This window comes from Anser cygnoides, chromosome 2, assembly GCF_040182565.1.
Source record: "Anser cygnoides isolate HZ-2024a breed goose chromosome 2, Taihu_goose_T2T_genome, whole genome shotgun sequence".
Taxonomy (NCBI): Eukaryota; Metazoa; Chordata; class Aves; order Anseriformes; family Anatidae; genus Anser; species Anser cygnoides.
Genome location: NC_089874.1, coordinates 39,144,905 through 39,158,053, shown reverse-complemented (window position 1 = coordinate 39,158,053; position 13,149 = coordinate 39,144,905). Strand labels below are relative to the sequence as shown.

Here is a 13,149-nt window from a genome sequence, read left to right as displayed (position 1 = left end):
TTGTCACTTGGAAAGAAAAAAAAGGCAAAAAACTGACAAATTTTCTTAAGCCAGGATGATTTCTTGGATAAATGTATGTCTGTATATATATACATGCATGAAAAACATGTATTTATACATACCTTTCTCCCCCAGCTTCTCTCTGTTTCTCTCAAAAAGCTAACCAATATTTTTAAAATTGTGTCTGAAATTTCTGACATCAGAAGGAAATGTATTCCACATTGATCTAAAAACTACCATGTTTTCAAATGAAGTTATAATCTTTGAGCTTATTATTATTATATTCTCTTATAAAGAAACTTCCAAAATTACTCAGAATTTGTTGCTTCCTAGGAAGAATAAGAACAACACAGCAATACCAAAACAGACACTAGTACTGGTAAACTTTCCACTTTTTCGATTCCAAGTAATGAGACAGAAAAACATAAAAAAAGATATTTTTGTGCAAGACATTTTCATGATCCTGGTTTTGGTTTCCCTGCCAATGGCAGCCCCTATGAACAGAATGGTCAGAGTTTACAGAAGAGTAGGTCTCCCAAAGGTGGAAGAAATTCTGGTTGCAGCCTCATGCTTATTCTAAACACTTTCATCAAATGTTAGTTGGAGAAATGGAAATTCTGCTGGCTATTTGTCCACTCATGTTGCAAAGCTCCATTTTAGAAACTGATAATTTATTTTCTATCACTTTTTCCATAAGGTAAGATCAGAGATTGTTTTTGTTTGACTGCTATATCAGTGACTCTATAGTTAATGTCTAAAATTTAAGTTTTATCTGTAAATATTCATCAGCCGTTTCAAACAAATTTGAGGATTTTCTGTTGAGCCCATAATTCAAAAATTTTAACCTGCTCTTGACTTTCTGCCCTCCAGCACTTTTCTAGGAGGAAAGGGACATGGCTGGGACCTGATAAAGAGTTGTGTCATGAACCTGGATTGCTATCGCCCTCCTGTCAGGTTTATGGGTTTATGCAGGAGGGTTTTGAAACATGCACTGAAAAATTACATAATGCTACAGAGAGGATTAATCTTCCCAGTTCACCATTTGAATCCATGTGAACACATGCTGTACACAGACTCTGAGCCTTTCCATTGAGAAGAATTACAGAAACACTGCGCCAGTTGGAAAGTAGTAGGTTTTAACCTTTTTGTTACTTACCTGCTCTATAAAATCACACTGTTTTTGCAATTCCCCAAGCCAAATCAATAAGATGGTTCAATACACAATGCTAACATGAACCTCCTGCTGTTCCTCCAAAAAAACCATGGAGATACTGCAAGAACTCATTGCAATTGTTAGCATAAGAGTTGGCAATTACATTCTGCAGCATGATCCAATAAAGGTTATTGAGGACCATGAAAAAATTAAAGAAATGTCATCAGAAGGGAGGCAGGTGACCATCAGGAGAGATGACTCTTTGTCCTTTCTTTAAACAAACATCAGCCTAACTCATGTTGAAGTGTGGGGACAGAAGTCAACTTCTGGCTAAGCCTGATTTAAAACTTTGTAAAAAATAAAGCATAACCTATCAGCATCCTCATTGTGACCATAAAACCATAAGAAAATTCGAAGCATAGACTAACTGTTCTGACCCCAGTATCCCACAGCAAAATAAATACCTATGTCTCTTAAAATGCATGTGCAAAAAGTAGCATAATTAGATAAATCTTAAAATATAAAAAGTGCATACAACATAAACTTTCGTATTAAGTACAGCTGGAAACACGTGGTGCCTGCATGGAAACACAAATCTGTAAGCATCTGTAAGCAATGAAAAGCCTGTCACTTTGTAACAATGCAATAAACACCACAAAAATCTTATATGGATTTATTCACTTAACAGTGTGCTTCTACGAGAACAAATCTTTTCACAGTGAATTATGCTTTTAATAAATCATGTTGCTTTTGAAAGAAGCTATTAGCCAATGTCACCATGAGTGCCATCAGAATCAAGTCTCAGCACTGTCAGTTAGTAAGCAGCAGTAAGCAACTTTGTGTTGAAGTCTCATTAAATCATAGCAAAAGATCTCAGATGTTTCAGATCACACTGCACACAGGGGATTTTCCTTTTTTTTTTTTTTCCCCTCCCTTCTGAAGTTCAGCCCCTGGTTTTATCTCCTTGCAGGCTTTCACTGATTGTTTCACCCAACACTCTACAGAGTCAGAGCCAGGGATCTCCAGAGGAACAAACATCTGCCCCATTTTCCCCTTTTGCAGCTCTCACAGCAGAAGCTGGGACTGTCTGCAATGTCTATGTACTTCACAGCTACACACTGCATTTTGAAAAATGAAGTGTTTGCAGAGAAAAGAAGCTTAAACGTTTCCTGTTCTATGAAAACAGAAGAAAATAAGGACACGCCTTTAGTCTACACACACAGGTATACTGCTTTTTTAAAAAAATAACTTCCTTAATAGCACTGAGATATCCTAACAATTTAGTATTGAGCTATATGGAAGGGATGAAAAACAAACAAACAAACAAAAAAATAATGCTTTTATAAAGATACAAGCTATTGCTTATAGGTCATATAATTGCTGTTAGCTATTACCATCAGATTCATTTTTCAGCACTGAAAATTCAGCTCTTTCTGTTTCCCCCCACTTCTCCTGTATTTTGTACTATAATTTAGATAATGTGAGCAAAACAGCTACAAATGATTTTAACTTTCTTGTTAGGCCACATTTTTAAGGTAAAGCAGCAGTGAGGTCACATTTCTATGAACTCTCCTGCCAAACAACTTGTCAAGAAAGTTTCTGTACATAAGTAACTAGACATCACTGGAAAATTGATGGTTTTATATGGAGAATTTTAATTTTCTTTAACTGGAAAATTCTAATAAATGTCTCTCCTGTAGCTGCCAGGCTTAACATTTCCCAAAGCAATTCAAGGGCTGTTAAGCAGGGAGTTAGTTTATATTAAAAATGTACCATACAACTCCTATGCTTCAAAGTGCTACAGGATATTTTCAGAGAACCATTAAAGTAGATCTTTAAACTTGGAAAAAAAAGGACACCATTTCTGCAAAGACCAAAATACCTTTGTGTGTGTGTGTGTGTTTAAAAGAAGAGCTTTAAGAAATCCTTATTTTCTTTAAAGGTCACTATTTTTACTTAAACTTCTTTAATACTTATTATTATTTTTAATAAAAAAAAATCATCTTAAAAAAAAAAGAAAAAGCCTTGTTTGTTTACATTATGCAGGTCATTCATTGACTGCAAATAATGTGTGGAATCTTTGATCTTCTTTAGCCACATTATTCAAATGCATCCATAACAGATGCTATAAGCAATGTCTCATGTCCTGAGGCTAACTTCATTTGCCTGTGGCTGTTATTGTTGCTCATCTGAGAACACCGTTACACCTGAGGCTTCAAATGGCCTTTTGCCCAGTGGTACCTAGTAACTCAGTGAGATGTTCTGTCTTTCACTGTTTTTCAACTCCTATTCTACCCATCTGATATAATATTTTGGTATTATATATTTATATAAAGTATTATATATTAATATATTATATTAATAATACTTCCAGATAAAGGTACAGATTTTTTTAAACACTAATGAGTAGAGATTAAATACCTTGGTTTAATCACACTGACTCTTGGAATTAGAGAACTGAGAAAATAGCTGTTGCATGTCTTCTTGACTTTACAAGTTATTTACCAATCCTAATACTTACCTCAGAAAGTGCTTAAATTAATTTACAGGTAGAAGATGTCATAGTGTCCCACGAGTATCTGTGCTTAAGCCAACTCTATATGCAGTCAAGTCCTAAGGCAACTTGTAAAGGTGGCCCCAGCAACACCTACTCTTTCCATTACTCTTACAGAAGGGATTTTTAAATATCCACAAATGCCAGCTGGGAGGTGGTGAGAGGAGGACATGGACACAATGGATGCCATATTGAAGCCTCTCACAAATCCTTAAATCAAAAGTAAACTTTTCTGATTACACAGTATTTTACACGAGTTACACCTTCACAGGAAGAAAACAATTTCCTTTCCATGAAGGAAGGTTGTAGCACTACTAAAGTTGATAAGAGTTTGTGTGTAAGAACAAACAAGACCAAACCCTTTTTTAAAGACTACAAACTGATTTTTGAGACACAGAAAATAAGACTGATGGGGTCATAAGGGAACCAAGGTATGACCTTCTCAGTGATTGAAGATGGAGAGCTTACGCTGGACTAAGTCAGTGATTATAAGGCTTATTGTAGCATCCTCTTAGGCTGCAACAGAAAAGGAAAAAATCCAATCTGCTCCTTGTTTATACTTAAGTTTGGTGGATCATGAAGACCTTATTTAACTATAAGTACTCATTGCTGATAATTTTTTTTCAGTGGTCTGCCAGGGAGAAAAAGATGGGATTGTTTAAACGTAGTTCTTTAGTGAAGTGTTCATCTGCTATCAGACTACTCTAAAAAAGGAGATCCCTGAAGTGAGTTCTTCCCTCACAAGTCACTTGAATTCAGAAAGGTTATTTCGCATTTCTGTTATCATAATTGACAACTTAATTTGTCATAGATGTTTTGAAGAAAGTGTAGAAATAGTAAGAGAAAAAAATTAAAAAGCAACTCCTAAAATACTTTATTTTAAAACTTTCTGAAGAAAGCAAGTCATACATTTTGTTGTATTTTAATAGTTACTTTTTTTTTCTGTTTGTCTTCAAAAAGCACTATAACTCTAATAAATAAATAAATAAAATGTAAAAACTGGCTAAGAAACTGAAATAAATACTAAAACTATGTTGAGAAGTACGTTTTTAGTGGGATTTCCAAAAGACATCTCTCTGAAGCTGCTGTATCTGCTGCCACAGTTCTTATACTATTCTGAACTAATATGGCAGAAATGGGAGGGTACAACCTTTCATCATGGGAAGGTACAAACATTTTATGCTATGGTGAAGATTTGTTAAAATGACAAAAGGAGAACACACATACTTTTATCCATTCTAAGAAGATTGCTTTCTAGTTAGGTGAGAGTACAACAGGTGAGGATCACCCTTCTATTATGATCCAAAACCAAATAACCGAAACAATAAATTTCTTTGTTTCTTACCACAGAGAATTAATCCATATTACTCCTCTACCCAATTCCTTGCATGTTGGTTTTTCTCACTGCAGTGAGTGTCAGCTCACATCAGTCTGGAATTCCTATGAAATTGCATGTACGATGGTGGAGTTGCTTTAGTTAGAGCAATCACTACTTTACTGAACAGTTCCTGAGAAAAATTGCTATTAGAATTTCTAGGTAGTACTTAAATAACTGTGAAAGGCCCTATACTTAAACTTACTAAATTCAGATCAAAACAAGTAAGGGCTTTAAGTCCCAAACTTGAATCAGAACTTGTGTAGAATGAATAGTCTAATTTAACGATAAAAAACAAATCAGTTTTAAACTGAGTTTAAATAAAAGTCATAATGTTGAAAAATGTGGTTATTAAAAAAAAATAAAAATCAACACATATTTAGTTTTGGAAGTTTGAATTTCTTTCCCACACAAGGAGATACACATAGGAAAAAAAAATAAAAATGAAAGAAAACAACAACAATGACAAAAAACGTTATTTTCAATTACAGATTTCTAGCCTCTGAGTTTTAGATCAAATCCAGGATAGAAAAAAAAATCCTAATGTTGTATCTTTTATAAAGTAGTTATTTAAATTATTATTTTATGGAGTATTCTGAGGGACATTTCAGTCAATTCTGTAATTCTGTGAGCTCAGAATTATCCCCAAAGCTGAACTTCTGTGCCTGAAGTTATCCCTGAAAGTATTTATTTCATCTTGTAGCTAGGCCTACAGAGTAAGGCTATACCTCTGAATAGAGGACTAGATAGCCTTACTATATGATACCTTAAAGTCATAACAGGACACTGAAATGTTACTCTATAAAAACCAAACCTTACTAGTTACCTGTCTCTCACTGATCTCTGTTCCTGGGGTTACACTATGCACTAACCCCTTTAGCAGGTATTTTCAGTATCAGGTAAGCCTCAAGGTAACCATATATTCATTCTCAGGCCATTAGTCCTAAAGTTCTTGTATAAAAATATTGTTAAAACATTTGTCTGTAACATATACTCCTTTTTTTCCTCCCTCCTCTTTTTTTTTTTTTTTTCCCTGCCAATGTTGAATAACCTTAACTGCTTCATTGGTTCATTTTTTCTTCTGATAAAAACTCTCAAAACATTTAGCTAAAATGGGTGATTCACCAAATTAAATGTCTGCGCTATGAAGCTCTGTTGAAAACCTAACAAACAAACAAAGAACAACAACAAAAAAAACAACAAACCAAGACTATTTTTTAAGATAAATTTTGCTTTTATTCAAGAACAGTCTCATGTTATTTTAATACCTATTCATTTCTGCTTCACAATGGTACAGAAATACATGAAAATGAAAAATACAATAGACAGTCAAGAAAATTTATTCATACTCAGAAAAAGTCTTGGAATGGCTCCCATTCCAATTATACACAGGGATGCAAGTAGAATAATAGATTGTGGGAATTCTTTTATCCTAAACAATTTCTCTTTACCTATGTTTCATAAACTTAATTGCCAAGCAAACTGATCTGCAATTTCCTTTACCTGAATTAGTCATACCTATTGAAGGTTTGAAGCACCCCTCATAGTGCAAAGGAATCACAATTTAACCTGCAGGACCAAGCCAGTGAAATGAATATGTTAGCTTTACTTCTTTCATTTACATATATTGAAATCTCTTCCCGCTATGCCCAGTCATCATTCTGCAATACTGGTCAAATGCAGCCCTTATGTTTCTGTAAGATATTTTTTCCCTACATTCAGACATGATTTACAGAGGTGAAACTGGAGAAACTAGTTTTATTGAATAACCTTCCTGAAAAATGAGTGCTGATGAATTCAAGGAAATACGGGAGTCTCTTTCCAAAAAAAAAAAAAAAAAGTAGAAAAGCAGTCATGAACACAAAACAACTGAACAGCGACTTTTCTCTCTTTTGAATTAGTCAGGGAAAGAGGGGCTGTCTATCTAAATCACTGCCTAACTTTTTGTCATTAAATACCAATTACTTTTAAAAAATAACTTGTAAAATATTTAATATAGTAGTAATAACATTTTGGGAGGAAATCTTTCATTAAGAAGGACATAAATAGGATCTATGGAGAAACTACATGGCTTAAACATATGTCTAGAAATTCTAGCCTTATAATAAAACATAAGGTGATACTCAACCTGTGGATCCATTAAGATCATGGATCATTAAATATATGAGAAGGCTCCTATAGCACAACTGTGGTTGCAATTCTATCAGAATCTCATACTTAGGGTCACCCTTGGCTAGTGGTACAGTTCAAAGATCACATGAATAATGGCACTTTAAACACTTACGGAACAGGTGCACTGAAAGAGACTGATATAATGAAACAAGCTGATAACTGTGTGTCCTGGGTTACTTTCTTCCATAGCTCATTCTCTTTTACTGTGTGAGAGTCCTTATAAATGCCCTACAATAGCAGTGAAAGCTTTGGCAATGCAACTCAAAATTTACTAAAGTCTATGGAGTTGCTTAACGCTCAGAATGTTTTATGTGACAATACATACTTAAAAGTAAACTCTATGTAGAGTACTTACCTATATTTGAAAGTGATTATTATTGTGTTTATATAGAGTGGCTGCAGAGAATAAGCCACTTGGATCATTCAAAAAGGTAAGCATTTTACTGATTGGATTGAAAATTTTACATACCCACTGCATACCTTAATTTTTGAATTTCATTTTCATCAATAAGGGGTCAGGACATCAGTATAAGAAAAAAAAAATTGCAGTGGTATATTAACTGCTGATATCACAGTGCCTCATAATGCATCTTAGGACCCTGAATTTCTCCTTCTACAGTTTTATAACTTGCCAGACAGCTAACACAAAATCAGAAATGCTAATGTAAACATAGTTTCAATGTGCATCCAAATGTATCCAAATCTGTTCTTGTAGGTCTGACTATAGACATAGAAAATAATTAAGTGGAAATCAAACTATGTACTATACAAGTTAATGCTAACTTTCATTCTTTGGGACTAACAGAAAATAGGAAAAAACAAAACAAACAAACAAACAAATACTTACCGTTCTTCTTATAGAACATGATTTCTCCTTTGAATTCTATCTTTTCCTCCAATGATTTCTCAATCTGAAGAATCATTTGCTCATTTGTTTCAGCACCAAGTAAAAATTTACAGCTGCAGCTCTTCTGCATGACTTCAGTTCTTGCAAATCCAGCAAGCTCACAGAAGCCATCTGAGCAGTAAACAATAGGGAATCCCTTAGCCACCTGAGCATTTGCAAGGATGAAGTTACTATCTGTAGAGGAACACAAAAGTAAAACATGAATTACACACTGCAATCTACATCATTTGACATAATACTTCCTTTATCATTGTGGGAAAGCACAACTGGGCATATATTTACAAACAAAGCCCCAGCTCCCTGCAACATGGCTGCAACTTTTGTTTTTAGACCATCAGTCAGAATGGTCTAACAGATCACAGAGCACTCTCATTTGATGATTCCTCATGCACCATCTTGCCTTATTGCATCTTCAAGCAATAATTTACTACAACTGCCTCCAAGATGGCACATCCAAAGAAAACTTGAGCAAGGACTGGTGATGAACATGGAAGCTTTGGAGAAGTTTCAGAGATGCTACATTATGCTTCCACTCAAATTCCTCTCCACTCTGTAGGCTAAAGATGACTTTTATCATCACTTAAACTAATTTCTTTTATAAAATTTTTCTACTTAAAAGTAGAGTTGAGGGACATTCTGTGGCTATGTGAAATCTTTTGTCCTTTATTCCCCCACCAGACTTTATATTTATTTATTTATTTATTTATTTTGTGAGGAGGAAATTATTTTATTCAAAAGCACTGCCATCTGTTTTCCAGAGCCCCACCATACTTTTTGCATATGTAACAGGCACATAAGATTCACAATGCTTTTACAACTTAATGCATTTTAGAATTTTAAAGTGTACGTGAAATGCAATCAACATCTTATAAATTTAAGAAAGGTGTTTTGAAATGGGCATCAATCAGCAAAAAATGAGGTTGTAATTTGTGTTAAAATCTTTAAGTGTATTTTGCAGCTGAATGGTTTGTTTCCATGGCCTGTGGAAGTGTCTTTGAAGGTTTTGTACTTTAGACGCTCATCCACAGTTTACACCTATAGCTGTTGCGCTGTATGGTCTTTTTCAACTGTCACAGAGACATGAGACATTTTCCAGTCGATATATGAAGTTCTTGAACACTTTTTTTTTTTTCCCCTGTGTTTCCTTATCTTCAAGTGAAAATAAATAAATAAATAAATTTTATGTGAGGAATGTGTCCAAACTTCACATTGAGAGAGGAAAGACTATTTTTTGTCTACTGTTTACTAAGGAATGTATACCTTAGAGCTTGCTATCAGGAGCAGTCTAGTCCCAATACAGATGTTTCTCATATTTCAGACTTATATGCATGTGGATTCTTGTGTGTATTAAGAAAAAATACGAAACTAATTTAACTAAGTATCTCTTGACAAATATACATACATTTAAAGAGAAAAAATGAACTATTTTAATGAAAAAAAATCAGGTTGCTATGCCTAATTTCCATACAGGGGTATATTATTCATGAATGGAGAGACATGGAGATGGACAGAATGTATTTAGTAAAACTGAGTAAAAGTAAGTGTGATTCAGACTTAACTGTCACAAGAGTTTTAGATCCATGAAATTACATCAACTTCAGCTACTTTATTCTTTATTTACCCAAGGGATAGAATACTATGGCTTGTATTGTTCCATATTTTTAATACAATGTTGAGGTTTTTTTTTTTAAATGTTTTATTTGCTCATGAGACTGCACTTCAGTTACTCCCTTTTTGCTCAAATCTAATTGAAGTATTTCAATAAATGATTGTTAAATTAAAACAGATGCTTCCCCTTTACCAACTATGTACTTTAAAAATGCATTCAGTGCAGTGCTTGGTTTTGCTTGTCATTTTTATTTGCCTAGCTAGAGAATAAGTATCATTACCATTCATGCACTGACATGCTGCTTCCCCGTCAACACAAAACTAAATCACCACACTGCCAAAAGAATTAAAATCATACGCTTCCACTGCAGCTTAATGATGGTATTACAGTGAAAGACCTGCAAAACTGTACATCCCAAATGTATTTATAACTATCAAATTAATGTAATCCTGAGTTTCTTATTGTTTAAGATATAATTATGCATTGCAAAGCCATTTGTAAAATTTATTTTATTATTATTCTAATTGCAAACTGCAAAAAGCAGAATATAGGACACCAAAAGGACAGAAAGGATTGGGAGGATGCTCTCTAAGTGTAGGAGTGTTTGAATATCATTACAAACAGGAATACAGTGGACCTCACTAAGAATATCATTTTATGAAAAGTATTAGATGGCCAAACTCTGCTGTCATTTACATCAAAATAAACCCAGAATACTTTATGCTACTTTATCATTCACAGCAGAAAATAATTTACTTCTAAAAGACCAATCCGGTGTTGGCTAGAATAACAGACAATAATTCCTATAACATCAGTGGATGTCTGATAAGTCTGGTCTTGCCAGTCTAATTATCTTACACTTTTTTAATAATGACAATAAAGAATCAGCTTCAGGAAGACACAATCAGGATTATGTTTTTTGTTTTTCTTGAGGTTGAAATTCAAGTCAGATAATTAATGATACAGCTGTAATCCCAAACTAGTAGACTAAAAGAAACATTATAGTACTTATTGAAGCAACATCTTTTTGTCCAATAATCATCTGTATTTCACTGAATTCTTAAGTAATGTTTCTTAAGGGATAATTAACTTAAAATTATTACACAAAATAAATTTTCTCAAATCTATCTTAAAATATTCTGGTTCAAAGTTTATTTGCTTTTCATAATCTGGAATCTTTAATATCACTTGCTATTTGTAATGAACAAAAAGCACCATAACATATTCAAAACAAACAAACAAACAAACAAAAAATACAACCCAACCTAAGCAATGAGGGTGAAAGGTATATCATTTAAGGCTCAGTGCAACACAAAAAAAAATACAGCATTTAGTTCAATGTTCTTCAGAGATAGCTAGATATTAAAATTCAGAGTAGGAAGAATGATATTTTATTTAGAATAATTTATTAGAAATCTATAATTCTTTATAGACTGGAAGTCAGAATTTAGGCTTATCTTTGACCAGTAGACCAGTTGCAATGAGAGATACAAACCTTAGTCTTTGTATTTTGATATATATTCATCTGTAGATTGCAACACTTCCATAAAAAAATAAAAAAAGAATTCAATTCCATATTGATTTTTCAACACATCAACATGAATATTAAGTTATTTCATTCAGGTTGATTGGACTTAATGATCAGTGGACATACTAGATTACTGGCAGTACTTTTAAATTTATTTTTTTTAGATAAGAAAATACACTGAAGCTAAATTCAAGTTATATTCAGAAAGATGTAATTTTGAGTCTATTGGACTGTTTAAGAGTACAGGGCATTTGCTGGAACAGAGTAGAACTTCTGCCAATCTGCAGACAGCCAAATGATAAATTTTGACAAAACCACAAGTAGCACTCTTCAACTCAGAATTTGTCAAGTGCTCTAACTTTGGGCAAAATAAATCAAATATTCTAGTCATATATTTAAATATTAGCTTTAAATAAAAATACTTGGTTGCATATTCGAGTTTGCATATGACGTATAGAGAATGCTTTTTAAAAGCATTTCTGTTAAAGATGAGATAATAAGACTAGACACCAAAAAAACCCCACAATATTCACTAAAGTTTTCTTTTAACAGCAAAACAGCGAAAATGGATGAATACTGAAGGGATATTCCACAAGTATTCATCACAATTTAGAAGCAGATTTGTTTCAGCTACCCTTAACTTACCTTCATTTTCTGTAAAGATCACAGAATCACAGAGAATCACAGAATTGTAGGGGTTGGAAGGGACCTCCAGAGATCATCAGGTCCAAAGCAAGTTCCCTGGAGCAGGTTGCACAGGTAGGTATCCAGATGGGCCTTGAATATCTCCAGAGAAGGAGACTCCACAACCTCCCTGGGCAGCCCATTCCAGTGCTCTGTCACCCTCACTGTGAAGTTCTTTCACATGTTGTTGTGAACTTCCTGTGCTTCATTTTGTGGCCATTGCCCTTTGTCCTGTCCCCAGAGACCACTGAAAATAAGTTGGCCATATCCCTTTGTCTCCCACACTTAAGGTATTTATAAACATTGATAAGATCCCCTCTCAGTCTTCTTTTCTCAAGGCTGAACAGACCCAGGCCTTTCAGCCTTTCCTCATAGGGGAGATGCTCCAGGCCCTGTATCACCTTAGTGGCCCTCTGCTGGACTCTTTCCAGGAGATCCCTGTCTTTTTTGTACCAAGGAGCCCAGAACTGGACACAGTACTCCAGGTGAGGCCTGACCAGGGCAGAGTAAAGGGGGAGGATCACCTCCCTTGACCTGCTGGCCATTCTCCTTTTAATGCACCCCAGGATGCCACTGGCCCTCTTGGCCACCAGGGCACACTGCTGGCTCATGGTCAGATTAAATTCCTTTTTCACTTGAAAGTTTGAAGGAAGAATATTAGGAGCTTGCATGTCTGCATTTGCTTTGGAAGTAGGACAGATTGAAGTAGGTAGGACATTGGTCAAAAAAAGACTCACATGGTTTCAAGAAACCTCCATCAGACACACAGAGTAAACCCAGAAACCATTAAACAAGCTGAACCAGAACCATGCTATCTCCACCTTCAATCACAGGCTTACCCAGAGTTGCCTTGTTTCAGTGATTATTCTGATACTCGAAAATTGTAATCTAAGAAACAGAACAAATTTATGTAATGTGCCATACAATCCAGAGAGAAAGGTTTGTTAAAAATCCCATGACAGTGTTTTAGAATTGAGATAATTAAAGGAAAAGGTTATTATGCAATTCTCGGCTTCATAATTAACGCACACAATTTATCTGACTGTTTGTAATGACACCATGTTACATTTACACTCAGCACTCCCTTGATAAATCTTACTGTCATCTTATTTAGGAAAAAAAAAAAGACAAAAGGGTTTTTGCCTTAATAGTGTAGCTGTGTCTGCT

The 13,149-nt window shown here is 34.4% G+C and overlaps 1 protein-coding gene across 1 annotated transcript in view; it reads right to left on the bottom strand.

Moving 5' to 3' along the window:
* KCNH8 (potassium voltage-gated channel subfamily H member 8) overlaps positions 1-13,149 on the bottom strand; it is a 191,294-nt gene that overhangs the window by 118,655 nt on the left and 59,490 nt on the right. The window contains exon 2 of the mRNA XM_013171969.3: positions 8,102-8,335. Within this exon, the coding sequence (XP_013027423.1) occupies positions 8,102-8,335 (234 nt within the window). The remainder of the gene's footprint in view (positions 1-8,101; positions 8,336-13,149) is intronic.